Source organism: Lutjanus erythropterus, chromosome 19 (assembly GCF_056507025.1).
Source record: "Lutjanus erythropterus isolate fLutEry1 chromosome 19, fLutEry1.hap2, whole genome shotgun sequence".
Taxonomy (NCBI): domain Eukaryota; kingdom Metazoa; phylum Chordata; class Actinopteri; order Lutjaniformes; family Lutjanidae; genus Lutjanus; species Lutjanus erythropterus.
This window is the reverse complement of record NC_139335.1, coordinates 11,966,415-11,982,696: the sequence shown is the minus strand read 5'-3', so window position 1 is coordinate 11,982,696 and position 16,282 is coordinate 11,966,415. Positions and strand designations below refer to the sequence as shown.

At 39.9% G+C, this 16,282-nt stretch overlaps 2 protein-coding genes across 3 annotated transcripts; both read left to right on the top strand.

Annotated features, from left to right (window-relative positions):
* Positions 1-97: 97 nt before the first annotated feature.
* Positions 98-3,885, top strand: pgls (6-phosphogluconolactonase). 2 transcript variants are annotated; one of them, XM_084744009.1, is made up of 6 exons: positions 98-244; positions 628-918; positions 1,011-1,118; positions 1,241-1,342; positions 2,787-2,927; positions 3,291-3,885. In XM_084744009.1, the coding sequence occupies exons 2-6, from the start codon at positions 655-657 to the stop codon at positions 3,435-3,437; spliced, it is 762 nt and encodes a 253-aa protein (XP_084600135.1). In that variant the 5' UTR covers positions 98-244; positions 628-654; the 3' UTR covers positions 3,438-3,885. The 2 variants fall into 2 exon arrangements, with proteins under 2 accessions (XP_084600135.1, XP_084600134.1); XM_084744008.1 differs by having other exon boundaries at positions 111-248.
* Positions 3,886-4,766: 881 nt separating this feature from the next.
* On the top strand, positions 4,767-13,696 carry colgalt1a (collagen beta(1-O)galactosyltransferase 1a). Its single transcript, XM_084744625.1, has 12 exons — positions 4,767-5,198; positions 7,855-7,965; positions 8,791-8,908; positions 9,529-9,663; positions 9,777-9,981; positions 10,075-10,194; positions 10,828-10,904; positions 11,029-11,135; positions 11,235-11,367; positions 12,357-12,484; positions 12,575-12,781; positions 12,892-13,696. The coding sequence occupies exons 1-12, from the start codon at positions 4,984-4,986 to the stop codon at positions 13,157-13,159; spliced, it is 1,824 nt and encodes a 607-aa protein (XP_084600751.1). The 5' UTR covers positions 4,767-4,983; the 3' UTR covers positions 13,160-13,696.
* The last annotated feature ends 2,586 nt before the right edge of the window (positions 13,697-16,282 follow it).

Here is a 16,282-nt window from a genome sequence, read left to right as displayed (position 1 = left end):
TTTATATATAGGTTTTCCCCTCTCCCTTTTCCAGATGCTCCAAGGTTTTTTATTAATTTCCTATACGCCGACTTTTTATGTCGGCGTAACTACTTAGTCAGGGACTCCACTGACCACAATGCAGTGCGGTAGAAATGCAGCATGTGATTGGCTGGCGAGAACTCGTTTCAGGAAGTAGTGTGCCGAATTACATTTGCCGACTGAAAATCCTCCTCATGACAATCTGCTGCTCCTGAGATTCTCAGTGGGTAAAGAAACTTCTTTTTCTGGAAACTGTGCGGTTAGAGCTCAGATTTCAGTTTTTGTTAAAGATGCCAACAAATAAGCATCGGTTTGCTCATGAAATACTGTGCAGAAATAGCTAGGGTTTGTAGCTTTTGTCTACACGCATCTCTTTGCAAAGTCCTAGCCTAATTTCAGAGCATTATTAAGCTAACTGCAGTATATATTTAGTAATACAGTATAGTCATATTTTAAATGCAGGGCTTTGATATAACAATGCAAAAGATTAGTGTGGAGAATATTGACAGACATCATGATGACTTGCAAAACTCTGTTGTAATTAACTTCCTTATGCATTGCTCAAAATCTGTTTTCTTTGCTGTGTTTCCTGTCTCCTCTACCCAGTAACTCCTGTATTCACACAGCTCTGTCATGGCTAGTAGAAGAATCGTCGTGTTCCCCTCCTCAGCAGAGCTTGGACCGGTGCTGGCCCAGCTGGTGACATCTCGAGCTGAGAAGGCCATTGCCTCTCGTGGCAGGTTCACCCTGGGGCTCTCTGGAGGAAGCCTTGTGTCCATGCTCAGCAAAGAGCTGCTCGCCCTGCCAGACCTGGACTGCAGCAAGTGGGTGGCTGGTTTCTGTGATGAGCGACTGGTGTCCTTTGATGATCCTGAGAGCACCTATGGGCTGTACAAGGTACCCGTCCAGGAGTGTGTTTGTTTGCGTGTGTCATACTTACAGTTTTCTATTACATTGGGGCCAAATGTAACCCTCTGTTTCTTTTCCAGAATCAGTTGTTTTCTAAGGTCAACATCCCTGAGAGTGGGATCTTAACCATTGACTGCTCTCTGCCAGTGAACGAGTGCGCTGAGGACTATGCCCGCAAACTGAAGGAGGTGCAACGTCTGTTACTTTCCTGTGATCTGTTCTAGTTGTTAAGTCACATAGGCGTCTTCTTTTGGCTTGCAGTATTTTGCAGAATATTTACAGGATTGTTTTGCTAATGTCAAACACACAGGCCTTCCCAGATGATGATTTGCCTGTGTTTGACCTGTTACTGCTGGGTATGGGGCCTGATGGACACACGTGTTCCCTCTTCCCAGACCACCCTCTTCTGGAGGTAAGGGCCATCTGTTAGTGAATTTGCAGTGAGCAGAGTGAATTAATTGCATGAGTGTTGGCTACATTTGCACACTGATGGTAGAGGTAGCCATGCAGGGTGCCAGCAGCTCATCAGAAAAAAACTAATGGCCCGAGGATAGTAAACATGCGGACCTGAGGGAGTGAAGGGATCGACAGCCGCGCAGACCCCAAATGAGTGTGCAGAAAGATGCCTCCTCACCATGAGCAGGAGGTGGTTTGAGAGGGGATAAGGGGGGACGCCACCCCCCTTGTTAATAGGATGATCAAAATGCATCCCCTGTGCCCTGGTAGCAGAGAGAGTGCAGGGGCAGAGGGGTTGTTGAGTTGATTATGTTAGTCTGCTCGACTGCCTGACTTATTGATCCTTAATCTGAGTGAGGTTTGTGCAATTTACAATCTATTAGGGCTGCAATTGTTGATTCATCTATTGATTATTTCCACAATTAATTGATTAGATTAGTTAAAAATCAGAAAATGACACAAAAATTTGATCAGTGTTTCCCAAAGCCCAAGATGACATCCTCAAATGTCTCATTTTGCCCACAAGCTAAAGATGTTCAGTTTACTTTCATAATGGAGTAAAGAAACCACATAATATTCACATTTAAGATGCTGGAATCAGAGAATTTAGTTCTTTTTTTTCTCAAAATAAATTACTCAAAGTAATTAATAATTAATTTATTATGAAAATAGTTGGGGAACACTAATTTGTAATTTTCTATAACACAAACTGGGTTCAACTCCCCTGTTAAAAATAAATAACACACTGACCATAAGACTAAGATTGATTCAGCCTGTTAAGGATAATAGCTTTATTTGAAATGCATGTTTCATATTTCATTAGAAAGCACATGTTTCTTATTTTGCACCATTATGATCCTAAAAATATCATTTTATGTTTTGAACCATGTCGGACAATGTTACTCTATGTTAGGAATATCTATAAATTCGCAACTGGTGATTAAATTACAAGGCTCTTAGCATTCTGCACGCTTCTATAAATATTACCTCTCAGTTATAGAAATGTGTATTTTCCCTGCAGTAGTCATATGAAACACACTATTTGATTTAATTTTGGCAGGCCGTCTAGTTGAGGTCTGGTGGCTTGCTGGGATTGACCCTTTGATGTAGTTCCTGATTTACTCGTCTAAAAGAACAGTGTGTGTTTTGTCAGTATTTTTCAAGACACTCCCCTCACTATGTATGGATCATTGATAGGTTTACATTTAAGCACAGCTTGATCTTTGTGGTCTTCTCTGTTACGCTGTGCTACATGTCTGTGAGGCAGTCTGGCTCAGGTTACAAACTATATTTGACAGTTACTGTACAGACTTGGGTTGTGGTTGTCACATTGCCACTTTTGGGTGACTATGTGCATTACACATGGCAAATGACCATGTTTGGGTGTACTCCATATTCAGGAAACTAAGAAGATTGTGGCCCCCATCAGCGACTCTCCCAAACCACCACCACAGCGTGTAACTATGACTTTTCCAGTGGTGAACTCCGCACGCTGTGTGGCTTTTGTGTCAACAGGAGGGAGCAAGGCGCCCGTTTTGAAGGTAACATTTAGAGACTTTTCTTAAACATACACATTTCATATTCTTAATCCTAAAAGCCTGATATTTCCATGATGTAATAAATCAGCTTCGACCAGGTGAACAATGCCAAAAATAGTAATTAATGTAATACAATTAAGCAGACTCTGAAGGTTCATTACATGACTCTATGGTTAAAGTTGACAGATGGACCAGTAGAAACCATGATGGATATGAGGACAAATGTTTTCTCATATTCAATCACAGTTGGCTAAAAACAATACAGTAATTTATGGATTAACACCCACAAGCCCAATATTAATGTGGTTCATAGGAAGTTATGTAATATTGCTGTTGGATTGTAACACAGTGACCTTTTTCTTGCAGGAAGTGCTGGAGGGTAGAGAGGGCCCCGCTTTCCCAGCAGCCCGTGTTGTCCCGACTAACGGCGAGTTGTTTTGGCTTGTTGATGACCCCGCAGCCGCCTCTTTAACTATCCAGGTAGAGAGGCTGGGCTCAGGAGCCAAACTGTAGAGCTGTACACCTATCGAACAAAGACAGGAAGTCAACACTGGTGTAAAAGCATGAATGAAGACACTGGAAAACAGGGCAGTACATTCCCACTTTCACTTGAAAGTGCTGTTGGTTTATGTAGGTGAGATAATGAGATAAAGATTAAAAACACTGAAGACATAATTGTGATTTCCAGCATTACATTTAGCACTTCTTGGTTTGAGTGTGTGTAGGGCTGGGTATCATTCAGAACCTTTCAATACCAATACCTTGGATTCGATACCGTTTCCTGAACAATATGTTTTTCATTACCAATTTTATTAAATCCATTTTAAGAAAAAGAAAATTACATTACAGTACACTTACTCACTTAAAAGGAAGAAGCTGTTCAAAGTCCTGGAGCAGCTGGAGAACAACTGGACTAAAATAAAGCAACTAGTGGAATATCTGTACAGAATTGTACTTTAACTGTCAATATGGTTACGGTACCATAATCAGCAAAGTATCAAAGTTTGATAACCAGCCATGTGTGTTTGTGTGTGTAGAGCATTGAATTTAAAAAAAATCTTGCTGTTAAGTTAAGAAAATTTGATTCATATAACATAAAAGTAAAAGTATTTGTATTGGGTCCATTAACTTGACAAAGCTTACCTCATCAATATACTGTAAAATGTATGTTCTTTCTGCTGCTCAGCTCTGAGTTGCCTTCACACCATTTGTAAAATATCAAATCCAGTCACATTTTGACACTGAAAATCAGCATTCCTTTGGTACTTACACTTATTTCCCATTAGAAATTAAAACATAAAATGTTTATTAAACATTTGACTTTTGTGTTTACTGTGCATTCATGGTTACTAGTCCATCCCCTTTAAGATCACAGCACATCCCACCCCTGTTCTGCAGGTTTACATAGTTGAGATAATGAGAGGATATAAAGATAAACAGAAAAAACATTAAGGACAACTCTGTAATTTCCAGCATTACATTCAGCACATTTTGGGAGGTTGTTTAGTGTGTGTGTATCAGAGGCGTAGAGAAAAAAAAGAAGAAAAGAAAAGAGAAAACTGAAGAAAAGGTAGTGTGTAAAGTTTAGGAAATTAGATGAGATCACAATATCATCAGTGGCCCCAAGCCAATGGGTTTGAGACCCCCTGTTATAAATTGTTCTTTGTCTCCACACCTTTTGTAAACTATCAGATCCATTTACACTTTGACACTGAAAATCATCATTCCTTTTGGCGCTTATTTTGATAAGATATTGTAAAGTAATAATAATAATAATAATAATAATGATAATAAAAAAAATGTTAGTTAAACAGTTGACTTTTGTGTCCACTGTGCATTCATTCTCAATAGTCCATCCCCTTTAAGACCACAGCACATCCCACCCCTTTAAAGCGCAACTTGGCAGTGTTGTCACATCAGGAGCCGCCTGCTGCTGCTGCACAGATTTTGCTTCTATGTGATGACCGCGCAAAGCAAAGAGAAAACTGTCATTTAGCAGGCACTTCGCTTTGTTTTTTTCTTTGAACATATATATTCCTTAATTTAATTTATTGTGGCAATGCCTGGTCTGGCCTGGCTCCCCGCCGCCCTGCTCCTGTCCTGCTGCAGTCCTGCCTGGGGTTACTTCGCGGAGGAGCGCTGGAGCCCCGAGTCTCCGCTGCTGGCTCCCCGGGTCCTCCTCACCCTCGTCTGCAGGAACTCCGAGCACTCTTTGCCGTATGTCCTCGGTACCATTGAACGCCTCAACTACCCCAAGGACCGCATGGCTGTGTGGTAAGTTCTTACTTTGACATGGTAGTTCTCTCGCAAGCTACTAAGAGGCTAAGAAGTGAAATTAACATCACAGTTCTTGCGAAGGTCAAAAAGTTTACATTTTTTTAGTGTTTTATTTAAAGTAACTATTTACATAAAAAAAGGCTGCCTTGCGCATCTTTCTTAGTTTTACGGAAAATTAAAAATAGGGTGGACCCACAGAGAAATGTTGTAGCCTAATAATGCTAATGATGGCAACAATGTAGCAAAGTCGCGTTGCAGATAAAAAAAAAAATTGCAACAAATCTCATCAACCGGGAAAACAACGAACTAAAGCCGACTTTGACATCACGGATGAGCATTTATTAAACCGATCATGGGGAGCCACTCTTTGCTGAACTGAAGTGAACACATCTGGACACAGAGCTCATCTGATCGCGGTGGCCATGCATTGATCTGTATACGTGGAGGGGAGGGGACGGGACTGATTTGTCCACGAGGGGAGCTGTATGATTTAACATACAAATCCTAACAAAGGGACATATTGTTTCTGTATACCCATACCTCCTGTCTTCATGTCCCTCCAGCTCGTATGACATCCTGACCACCAGTCAGGCCTCTGTGTCATTAACTAACTTATACTTGATCATGTCAGGGACCAGACGCATTTTAGAGCCCGGATGTCTCCAAGCTTTGGCCCCAGGGAACCCCTTGACTTTACTATAGCAGGAAGTTGAAATTGGGAAGCATGTAGTCAGAAAAAATATAGCAATAACAAGCAAATAACTAAGCACCAACTCAGCTACATTCTGTTTTAGCCCTCTTAAAGACATTTTGTGCAACGTCCATTCTTAATAAAAGGTTCAGGATAATTTGGCTGTTAAGATTTTTCCAGGGATAGATTCTGTTATATTCTGTTCATTATCATATTAAACTGAATATCTTTGGGTTTTGGACTGACAAAACAAGACATCACCCTGAACTTTTAATAACTGGTGTGGAATTTTTTCACTATTTTCTGACATTTATAGATGTTGCAGCCCTAAATTAAACATGACCGTTAACTTTAATCTGTGTTGTTAACTGCTAATAAATGAAACAACTTGTATAGAGGCAAGTAGATTTCTGACTCTGTTGCCCAACAGGGCAAATGAAAGAAAAACAGTAATGTTAAACCCTGAATTCCCAGACCTGACACAATCGTATCCTATCTGTCATTTGTGACAAACTTAACTTTCCCAGGCAATTGCTGAGTGGGAAGTGCAAATAGATGTTATAGAGCATTTAAACATCTGTCTGCCACACTCAGGCACAAGTTGAGGGAAGTGAAAGGGAGGTGTTTTTCTTTACATAATAACTAAGCAACATGCTCCAACAGCCCCTTGTGCTTATACCCTCAGAGCGATTTGCCTGACTTCCTTGAGGGAGGTTTGCTCTTCACTCACCGACTTAATGAACAAGTTCCACTTTATTGAGGAGCATTATATAGGTGAAGTTGTTTGATTTCTCCCTTTTTTTTTGTTTGGTGCTCATAAAACTCTTGTGTAAATATGTTTTAGGTAAGGACAGCTTTGTTTTGACATGTTCTGCTAGCACATTAAGTTACATCTGGAAAATGCAAACAACTGCGAGATGTTGTAAACACTACAGGCCGTATGCTTTCCGCTGAAGCTTTTTGCTGCAGCTTGTGATCATGCCAAAGCCTCAGAATCAAAATCTGCCAAACTGTCAATTAAGTCTTTGGTGTCTGCAGTTAGCCCCACGGTTCTGCTCCACTGCAGCAACGACAGAGCAGATGTATGTGAAACACCGTTTGTAGATGTAGCAGGAGTTGCACATGGTTCAGAAAACTATTTATTTGAGCTGAACATGAGACGGAAGAGTCAGTGTTATTCAAAGTTTGAGAATTTGGAAGGATGGACAGCAGGAGCAAAGGGAGGAATGGTTTAGCAAGGAGCTGCGATGTTCTCACAGATTCCTGTGAAATCCGTCAAGAGAACCCAGCTTGGCTGTCCTCCATCTGAGCTGAATTCAAACTCAGCTGACTTTAGTGCAGCTGTTCTTTTTATGCAACAAAGACCGTTGACCTACAATGCAGTGCATGGCTAAATAAAGGAAGGTTGTGGATGTTCTGTTGAGATTCACGCAGATGTAGTGACTCTTAAAGTTAACATGTGGCTCGACTTCCTCCATCTGCAGATTTGGATCAAACATGCAAGCTGTCTGCCTTGTGCTCATTTGTTTCACACATGGCTTCAGCCAGTTTGAATCATTTCATTCTGTTCTAAACTAATGTTGACAGAAGTTTCACTTACTGACTATATGATTTTTTATTTTTTTTATCTGATTGGATCTCCTTAATATAACACTCCTTAAAGTGTGAAGTGATACCCTTGGTTATATCAACTAGATGCAGAGTGTTTTTTGTTGTGTGATGTTGGTATCAATAACACTTGTATCAGTTCTCACTGCTGCAGACAATGAGAGTACGAAAAGTGAACAGTGAGCTTTTGTTATTTGAGTCGTGGTATTGTCTTTCCACTCTTGTCTCAGCTTGAAACCAGTCTGGCACTCATGTCAGTTTCCCATTCATTGGCCTCAGTTGTAGATCATGTTCAGCGCCTCTGGTGTTGAATACAGTTCATTCTAATCATTTACATTTGTTGTTTATTGACAGGGTGGCCACGGATCATAACATGGACAACACCACCTCCATCCTGCGTGACTGGCTTGTCAAGATGCAGAACCTTTATCATTATGTGGAGTGGAGGCCAAAAGAAGAACCCAGGTTGGTTATTTACTAAAGCAGTGGATCTCAGTGTTTTTTGTGCTAGCACCCCTCTATCCATTGTTCAGTTCTCTTACAGCCCCAGATCAAATTAAATGTAGGCTTATTGACCTTGAATGTTAATTGTTTTCTGTGTTATATCATTAAAATAACCAAATAACTTCCAAATGATAGATTTTATGTAACTGGGCAGTTGAAATGTCATCAGTAGTTTCACAGGAGCAAATAAAGCCATGTGAATAGAAATTACATTTATGAGTGTTAAACAAATGCAACATTTAGAGATTTGACATTCAAGCTTTAATTAGGTCTCAATAATGATTACAAAGAGCAGCTAATCAGAAATGCCAAACAGGATTCATTTTTTGTCATTGTTAATGGAAAACAAGAACAGCCTGCCAAACGAAAAGTTTTAGAGCAGCCAAAAACTGTACTCAAGTAAATGCACTGTAAAATTTTGTCATCAAAACAACTATTTGAGTTAGAGCACAAAAGTATTTACTAAAAAAAGACTAGAGTGATGAGTACCTTAGGAAATAAAAAAAAATACTAAAAAACACAGACACAACTTTTTTTGCTGTGTTTTATTTCATGTGAAGTGGAATTATTTCAATCACAGTTTGTACATTCTTTGCTTTTTGTCTCCAATATTGTGATTTGGTGAATAAATCAGAAACTGGCAGGTTTTAATACGTTGCCGACACCATTATTTTGCAAGTGGGTACAGGTTAAAGTTTCAGCTCGTCTCGTTGTGAATCTTTTGAGTAAACTCCCTACAAATGGCTGCTAATATCACTCTGATTAATATTCATATGTCTCTTATAGTGGTTATGATGATGAAGATGGTCCGAAGCACTGGACAGACAAACGCTATGAGCATGTTATGAAACTTCGCCAAGTAGCACTGGAGTCAGCTCGTGAGATGTGGGCGGACTATTTTATGGTATGTCATCAAAACTACTCTTTATAGGCACAATAACACTGAATTTTTTTTCCGTTTTAAGCACTGAGCCAATGCTTCTATGCAGACTGTCTTTATTGTTCAATAATAGCAGCAGAAGAGTAAGTACAGAGTGAAGCTTAAAGCACCACCACAATTGTAATTTAAGCACCAGGAAGGGTGTTGAAAGTTGACCCAGTTATATTTTTCTGTCTCGTATGGTTAAAGTTTATCTGGTCTGGTTCATCTGGATCATTACACTGACACAAAGCTTGACTCAACATGAACCAAAATGCAGTTCACATTTATATTTGTATTCCTCGGCCCAGCCCACACCGACTCGCTTCAGTGGGGTATAATTTTCAGGCAAAGTACATCCAGCATTGCAATAATTTTGTGCTACAAATTTTTGGAAACTGTCTTAGCCTTCTCCTTGAAAACAGATTTGAAATGAATAGTTTGTGGAAGTTTTTTTTACTATCTTAGTTTTGGTGCCACATTTAACTTTCATGACCTGTGTTTTTTTCTGCAGATGCCAGAGTCAGTTTATGGTGTGCCACACATACACTTTCTTTGACTGTTCACAAACATATTTTACAGCTTATCTTCTCTTCCTTCTGTAGTTGATGGACTGTGATAACCTCCTCACCAATCCCGATGTTCTCTGGAAGCTCATGAAAGAGAATAAGACTGTCATTGCTCCAATGCTTGACTCCCGTGCAGCCTATTCAAACTTCTGGTGTGGAATGACCTCCCAGGTACTTTGTTGATGATTGGGTGTATGTCGAGAGTTTCCTAAGGGTTTGGCCGATTTAATGAATGCTCTTAAATCCTCTCTGAACTCAACTGTGAATCATCTCATCTTCTTTAGGGTTACTATAAGCGCACCCCTGCCTACATACCCATCAGGAAGCAGGTGCGGAAGGGCTGTTTTGCTGTTCCCATGGTCCACTCAACCTTCCTCATAGACCTCAGGAAAGAGGCATCCAGGCAGCTGGCCTTTCATCCACCACACCCAGAGTACAGCTGGGCATTTGATGACATCATTGTGTTTGCCTTCTCTGCTCGGATGGCAGGTGAGATATTGCACATTTGTCTGTAACCCTTTTAACCTATATGTTGTAACTTCACATTAAAAAAAAAAACATTGCACTCTCTCATCTCTACAGATGTCCAGATGTTTGTATGTAATAAAGAGACCTATGGTTACTTCCCTGTGCCACTACGATCCCACAACACTCTGCAGGACGAAGCTGACAGCTTTTTGCACTCTCTACTAGAGGTCAATGGTGAGTAGCTTGCATTCAGAGTAAGGGCTTTACTTGTGCATCCAACTCCTCGTTTTTCCTCTGCCTTCAAGTCTGTATTCTACAACTACAGTTTCAAAAGTTGGGATGTTACGTAAAATGTAAATTAAAACAGAATGCAATGATTTGCAAACACTTTTCAACTTCAGTTGAAAACAGTACGAAGACAAGTATCAAGATTGGGGAAGTGGCATCCTTGAAAGGTTTGGTCCTTTACAAGCATGAATGGGACAAGATTCACCACTTTGTAAAAAACTGTATGGGTAAATAGTCCAACAATTTGAGAACAACGTTTCTCAACACAAGACTACATTCCATAATAACCATCTATAATCCAGAATATGATAGAAATATGATAAGAAATATATATGATGATCAGCTTGAATGTTAAATATCTAAATATCTAAATCTAAATATCTTTGTGCTCTATTCAGTTGAATATAGGTTGTAGAGATTTTGCTAATCATTGCATTCTTGTTTTATTTACCTTTTACACATCGTAACTTTTTTGGAATTGGGGTTATCCCTTCTGCTTTATCTAATGAGAACTATCAGCATGGATTTCTATATATCATTTATTCCATTTCTGCATCCATCTTCCCTCTCGCTGTGTAGTGCGAAATCCTCCAGTGATGCCTTCCAAATACATACGTGTTCCTAGAAAACGTCCTGACAAACTGGGCTTCGATGAGGTGAGTAAAGAGTGATGTGAAGATGGAGTCTGCAAAAATGGCCCTCTGTCCACTTCTGTGCTGAATGCTTCCCCCTGCTGTTAGAAATCTGTAATTACAACAACTCCACTGTTACCATGTGTAGGTGTTTATGATAAACCTGCAGAGGAGGACGGACCGCCGAGAACGTATGCTGAGGGCATTGTACGAGCAGGAGATTACATGTAAGGTCATTGCGGCTGTAGATGGAAAGTAAGTTCATTCTCTGTAATGTGTTCTTTACACATTTTAATACTTGGTGTTCAAATTTGTCTTCCGTTTCTCATCACCAATGTCTTCTCTCTCTTTTAGAGCCATGAATATCAGTGAAGTTCATACTATGGGAATCCACATGCTCCCTGGCTACAGTGACCCTTATCATGGTCGGCCACTGACAAAGGGAGAGCTGGGATGCTTCCTGTCCCACTACAACATCTGGAAAGAGGTGAAGCGATGAGGCCAAGCATTTGAACATTTGTGCACCAGACAGAACGGATTGGCCGCTGGCATAAACACTCTGTGCGGCTGTTTAGGGCCATGCGATCAGTGTGACCTGCTGTGTTGTCTTTTGTTCCAATTCTGATTCAACAACATGAAGTGAAACTCCACACACATAACCAGTGATAGGTTAGGTTTTGAGCCTTGCACGAACCATGGAAAAACCTGTGGGCTATTTAAGTGTTACAAAGAGAGCGAGAGACAGAGAACATACTCATGCTGATGAAGAAGAGAAAGGGAGTGTGATATAAACTTTCTTTGATCATGAAGCTAATATGCTACATATCTGTGGTTTCCACTGCAGATACAAACAGCTAGATCCATGTTATATATGCATGTTTCCTCTGTATATTTGCATTGCGCTGCAGATCACGCGCTGTCTCCCTATGGAAGCCTGTAGTTCTGTAAGTGATTATAATGAGATACCTTCTCAAATTAATGACTTGGTATCTCAAAATAATGACTTAACTCATTATTTTGTCATTATTTTGAGAAAGTTTCTCATCATTTTATGATACTATCTCGTTATCTTGAGATACAAACTCTGTGTCGCCGTGGTAACTCTAGTTAGCTAGCAAGCAAATAGCAACAAATCATGCTTGTTGTAATGAAATATGTTTGAGCTAAAATAAATAAATTATACATTCATTACTTTCTAGCCAGCTGGCCAGGTTAAAGTTATTGTGGCTGTGTTCAGTTGAATTCATTCAAAATCAAAACACAACTTTAATGTTGCAAGAAAATATTAGAAGGTAACATGGCCAACAAGCAAAGTGTGTTCATTTATTCAGTTATGAACAGTGTGTGTGTGATTTGTTCAGTTGCACTGGGAGTGTTTTGGGGCCACACATAAAATCTTGTATAGGGCAACCAAAATCCTAAGGTCGTCCCTGCAGACAGAATCGGTTGTACTGATAAATCTGTGTCTGGTCTTAGATTGTGGAGCGAGGCCTGCACACCTCCCTGGTGATTGAAGACGATCTGCGCTTTGAAGTCTTCTTCAAACGTCGCTTGATGAACTTGATGAGTGAGGTGGAGGATGTAGGACTGGACTGGGATCTCATGTGAGTTTGTGCTTCCTTTAGAGTCTTTAATTTCTGCTTTTATTCTCCCAAGTTTTCTTCTCACTTCTCCTTTCTGTGCCTTTCTTCCAGTTATATTGGTCGGAAGCGAATGCAAGTGGATCACCCAGAGAAAGCAGTGCCTAATATACACAACTTAGTGGAAGCAGACTATTCATATTGGACATTAGGTTATATGATATCATTACAAGGTGCAGAGAAACTTTTGAAAGCAGAACCACTAAGCAAGATTCTACCAGTGGATGAGTTTCTTCCCATCATGTACAATAAACACCCTGTGTAAGTGTTAGTCTTTGCTGCCTTGTACAAGTACACACACGCAACATCTACATGTGCTCAGGAGTTTTGTTTTTTTTTGGTTTTTCTTGACATTTCATTCTCCTTCACAGGTCTGACTATATGGAACAGTTTGAGACCAGGGACCTGAAGGCATTTTCAGCCGAGCCACTTCTAGTTTATCCAACACACTACACGGGTGACGATGGGTACATCAGCGACACTGAGACGTCCACAGTGTGGGACAATGATAAGGTCCGCACAGACTGGGACAGAGCGCGCTCAGGAAAAACTCGTGAGCAGGCCGAGATCAGCAGTGAGGCCCAGAACTCAGATGTGCTCCAGTCGCCTTTGGACAGTACAGCGCGGGACGAGCTATGAAAGGAACTGAATGAGACCCTTGGATTTACAGCTGCATAAGACAAACTCCCTTAAATCTTTAATCACGTTTTATCTTTGATACTTTTGATTTTGCATCGCAGCAGGGATGTGACCTCAAGAGTTTGTAGAAAATTTTAATTTATCCAGATGTGACAAGTTAAAAAGGGATCAGGTGTGTCTTATGCTTCCTGTCATATTGTCAGTTTGTAGTTTTTACTTTATAAATGCACTAGACTTGCCATTTGGAATGGCATTTGCAGTACCCAAGTCCTGTCTGTCATACAGAAATGAACCTAGCAAAGAATGCATCTGGACTGTTACGTTTCAGTCATTGGGCAGTTAACGTTAGCCTAATTTGACATTACACTGTGAAAATGCTTCTTTTATAAATTTCTCAAAACTACAAATGAATTAGGCAATAACCACACCACATGTTACTGAGCAAAATCAAAAATTCATAGACAATCATGTCAAAAATCAGCAATCCTTCTAAATTCATTGGTCTCTGTTGTGAAAACTTCGAGAGGAAAAAATCTGCATGTTTTGTTTGTTTTTTTTTCTTTGTTCTTCAATATTTTCTCTTTTTAAATTTCATATTGTAGTGTTTTGAATAATCATTAAGCAACACTTTAGATGCTTGCAGCAGAGCTTTACCAAAGCCACAAATCACACAAGCAACAGCTGCAGTCAGCCCAGAATCATACATTTATGCCGCAGTCACACAAATTCACGTCTTTGCTTCTCGTGGAGTTAAACCCTGACCAGCGAAATCGCGGCCTCAACCAGGCGTATTTGTGGTCACCTTGGCAGTCGATGGCAACTCCCCTGCATTCACATATGTGTTACCGTGCCATTACAGTGCTACTGTGGAGTAGATACCAGTGTAATTTGTTGTTCCCGTGTCCCTTGTCACCACTTTTTCCCAGACTAATGTCTCCAACCAGCTGTTGACATGGTTATAGATGGGAGAAACCACTGTACACACCTCAAACTTAGTGGTTTTGGGAGGAACGTGGTTACAGATGCCCTTTAAGTTCCCTCAAAAATAACCCACCCAACCACATCCACACATTAGTCTTTCCACCTCTTAATCATTCTTAGTTAAATCTGAAGGGGAGCATTTTGGGTGTGCATGACTTGTTAACACGCCCCTGCAAAAGATGTTGAGTTTTTGTCATCTTACTTTTTTAGATTATTTATTCTGTCATGTTTTTGCCTCACATGGCATCACTAAGTCTCCCAGGAGGTTGATTTTTATAGGGTATTAATGGGAGCTGTTCATCCATGGATCTTGTAGAGTAATGGGGGTCGTTTGCATGGATCTTGCACAAAAATGTGAGGGCCACATTTTGCCAATAAGAAATAAAATGTTTATTTTTAAAAAAAAGTTTAATTTGTGATTACTGTGATGTGATGCATATTATCTTACCGGGGTAACCAATTTCCCTCTTATTATTGCTGGTTGTGCAAATTTAGCTTATGACGATGCAATTATGTAGCCAATAGCAAGATAACATGAATAGACAAAATATAAGAAGGACCACTGAACTTAACATAACTTGTTTTCTTAGGACTTTTTGACAAAAATTATTGATTTTCCAGACCCAATTCCAAAAAGTTGAGATTTTGTGTAAATGTAAATAAAAACAGAGTGCAATGATTTGCAAAAAACCTTTCAACCTATAATCAGTTGAATACAGCAGAAAGACAAGATTTTTCGTGTTCAAATTGATAAACTTAATTGATTTTTTTTGTAAATGTATGCTCATCTAATAATTTGATGCCTGCAAAAATGTTATGAAAAAGTTGGGACGGGCAGGTTTACCACTGTGATACATCACCTTTTCTTTCAACACTCAGTAAGTGTTTGGGAACCGAGGACACTAATTGAGGACACTAAAGGTTTTTTTTAAGTTGAGTTCTTTCTGATTCTTCCTTGACAGACTGGAGTCTCTGTTATCATATTTTGTGCTTTGCTGCACCACATTTTCAAGGTCAGTTTTGGGCTGCAGTCAAACCAGTCTAGCACTCGAACTCTTTTACTATGAAGCCACACTGTTGTAACGTCGCAGAATTTGCACTGTCTAGCTGAAATAAGCAGGAAAGTATCTGAACAAAATGTTGTCTGGATGGCAGCACATGTTGCTCCAAAACTTGTATGCACCTTTCAGCCTTAACAGGGCCTTCGCAGATGTGACAGTTACCCATGATGCCATGGGCACTAATGCACACCCATACCATCAGAGATGCTGGCTTTTGAAGTTGGTGCTGGTAACAATCTGGATGGTCCATTTCCTCTTTAGGATGAAAGGTCCATGATTTCCAAAGACATTTTGAAATGTAGACCGCAAACTTTTCCACTTTGCCTCATCTCAGATGAGCTCGGGCCCCAGAGAAGTTTGAGGAACATGGTTCTTAAACTGCTGGACTATTGCCCATGCTGTTTTATACAGTGAATGAACATGCCTGTGAATGACTGAGCCTCTCAAGGATGCCCCTTTAATGCCCAATACTGTCACATGTTACTAATTAACCTTTTGAATATTCCAAACAGGAGTTTTTTGAGCATTTCCTAACTCTCCCAAGTCTTTTGTTGCCCTTTTTCCAACTTTTTGGAAAAGTGAAAAGTTTTTGAATACAAGTCAAGAAGTATTTGCATATCATTTAATTCTGGTTTTTTTTTACATTTTACACAGTGTCTCAACTTTTTTTGGGACAAAATTGGGGTTTGTTTTATTTTATTATAAAATATTATTATTATTTCTTTTGTATTACTTTATTGAGTATAGTATTTTCGTCACTGTCACTGTAAATTGAGACCTCGTGCACTGTGAACAGGATGTCAGCCCTTTATTGCATTACTGTCACTAAGAAACACTTGGTGAGTAGGACAAGCATGCAGCTCTGTCCTTGCTTTCACTTGTTTTATCTTGGTGGCCCTCAAGGTGTCATCATTTTACTGACACTCTGCTTCAACTGTCAAGCAAGAGTCAAGCTGTGAAGTACAGCCAGATGGAGGACATTTTGCAGTATGTTAGGACAACCCTGCTGTAACAATTAAAACACAGCTGTAGCGTAGGTGGACCACATTGACTATTTAGACATTACTGAAAGGGTCTTTAA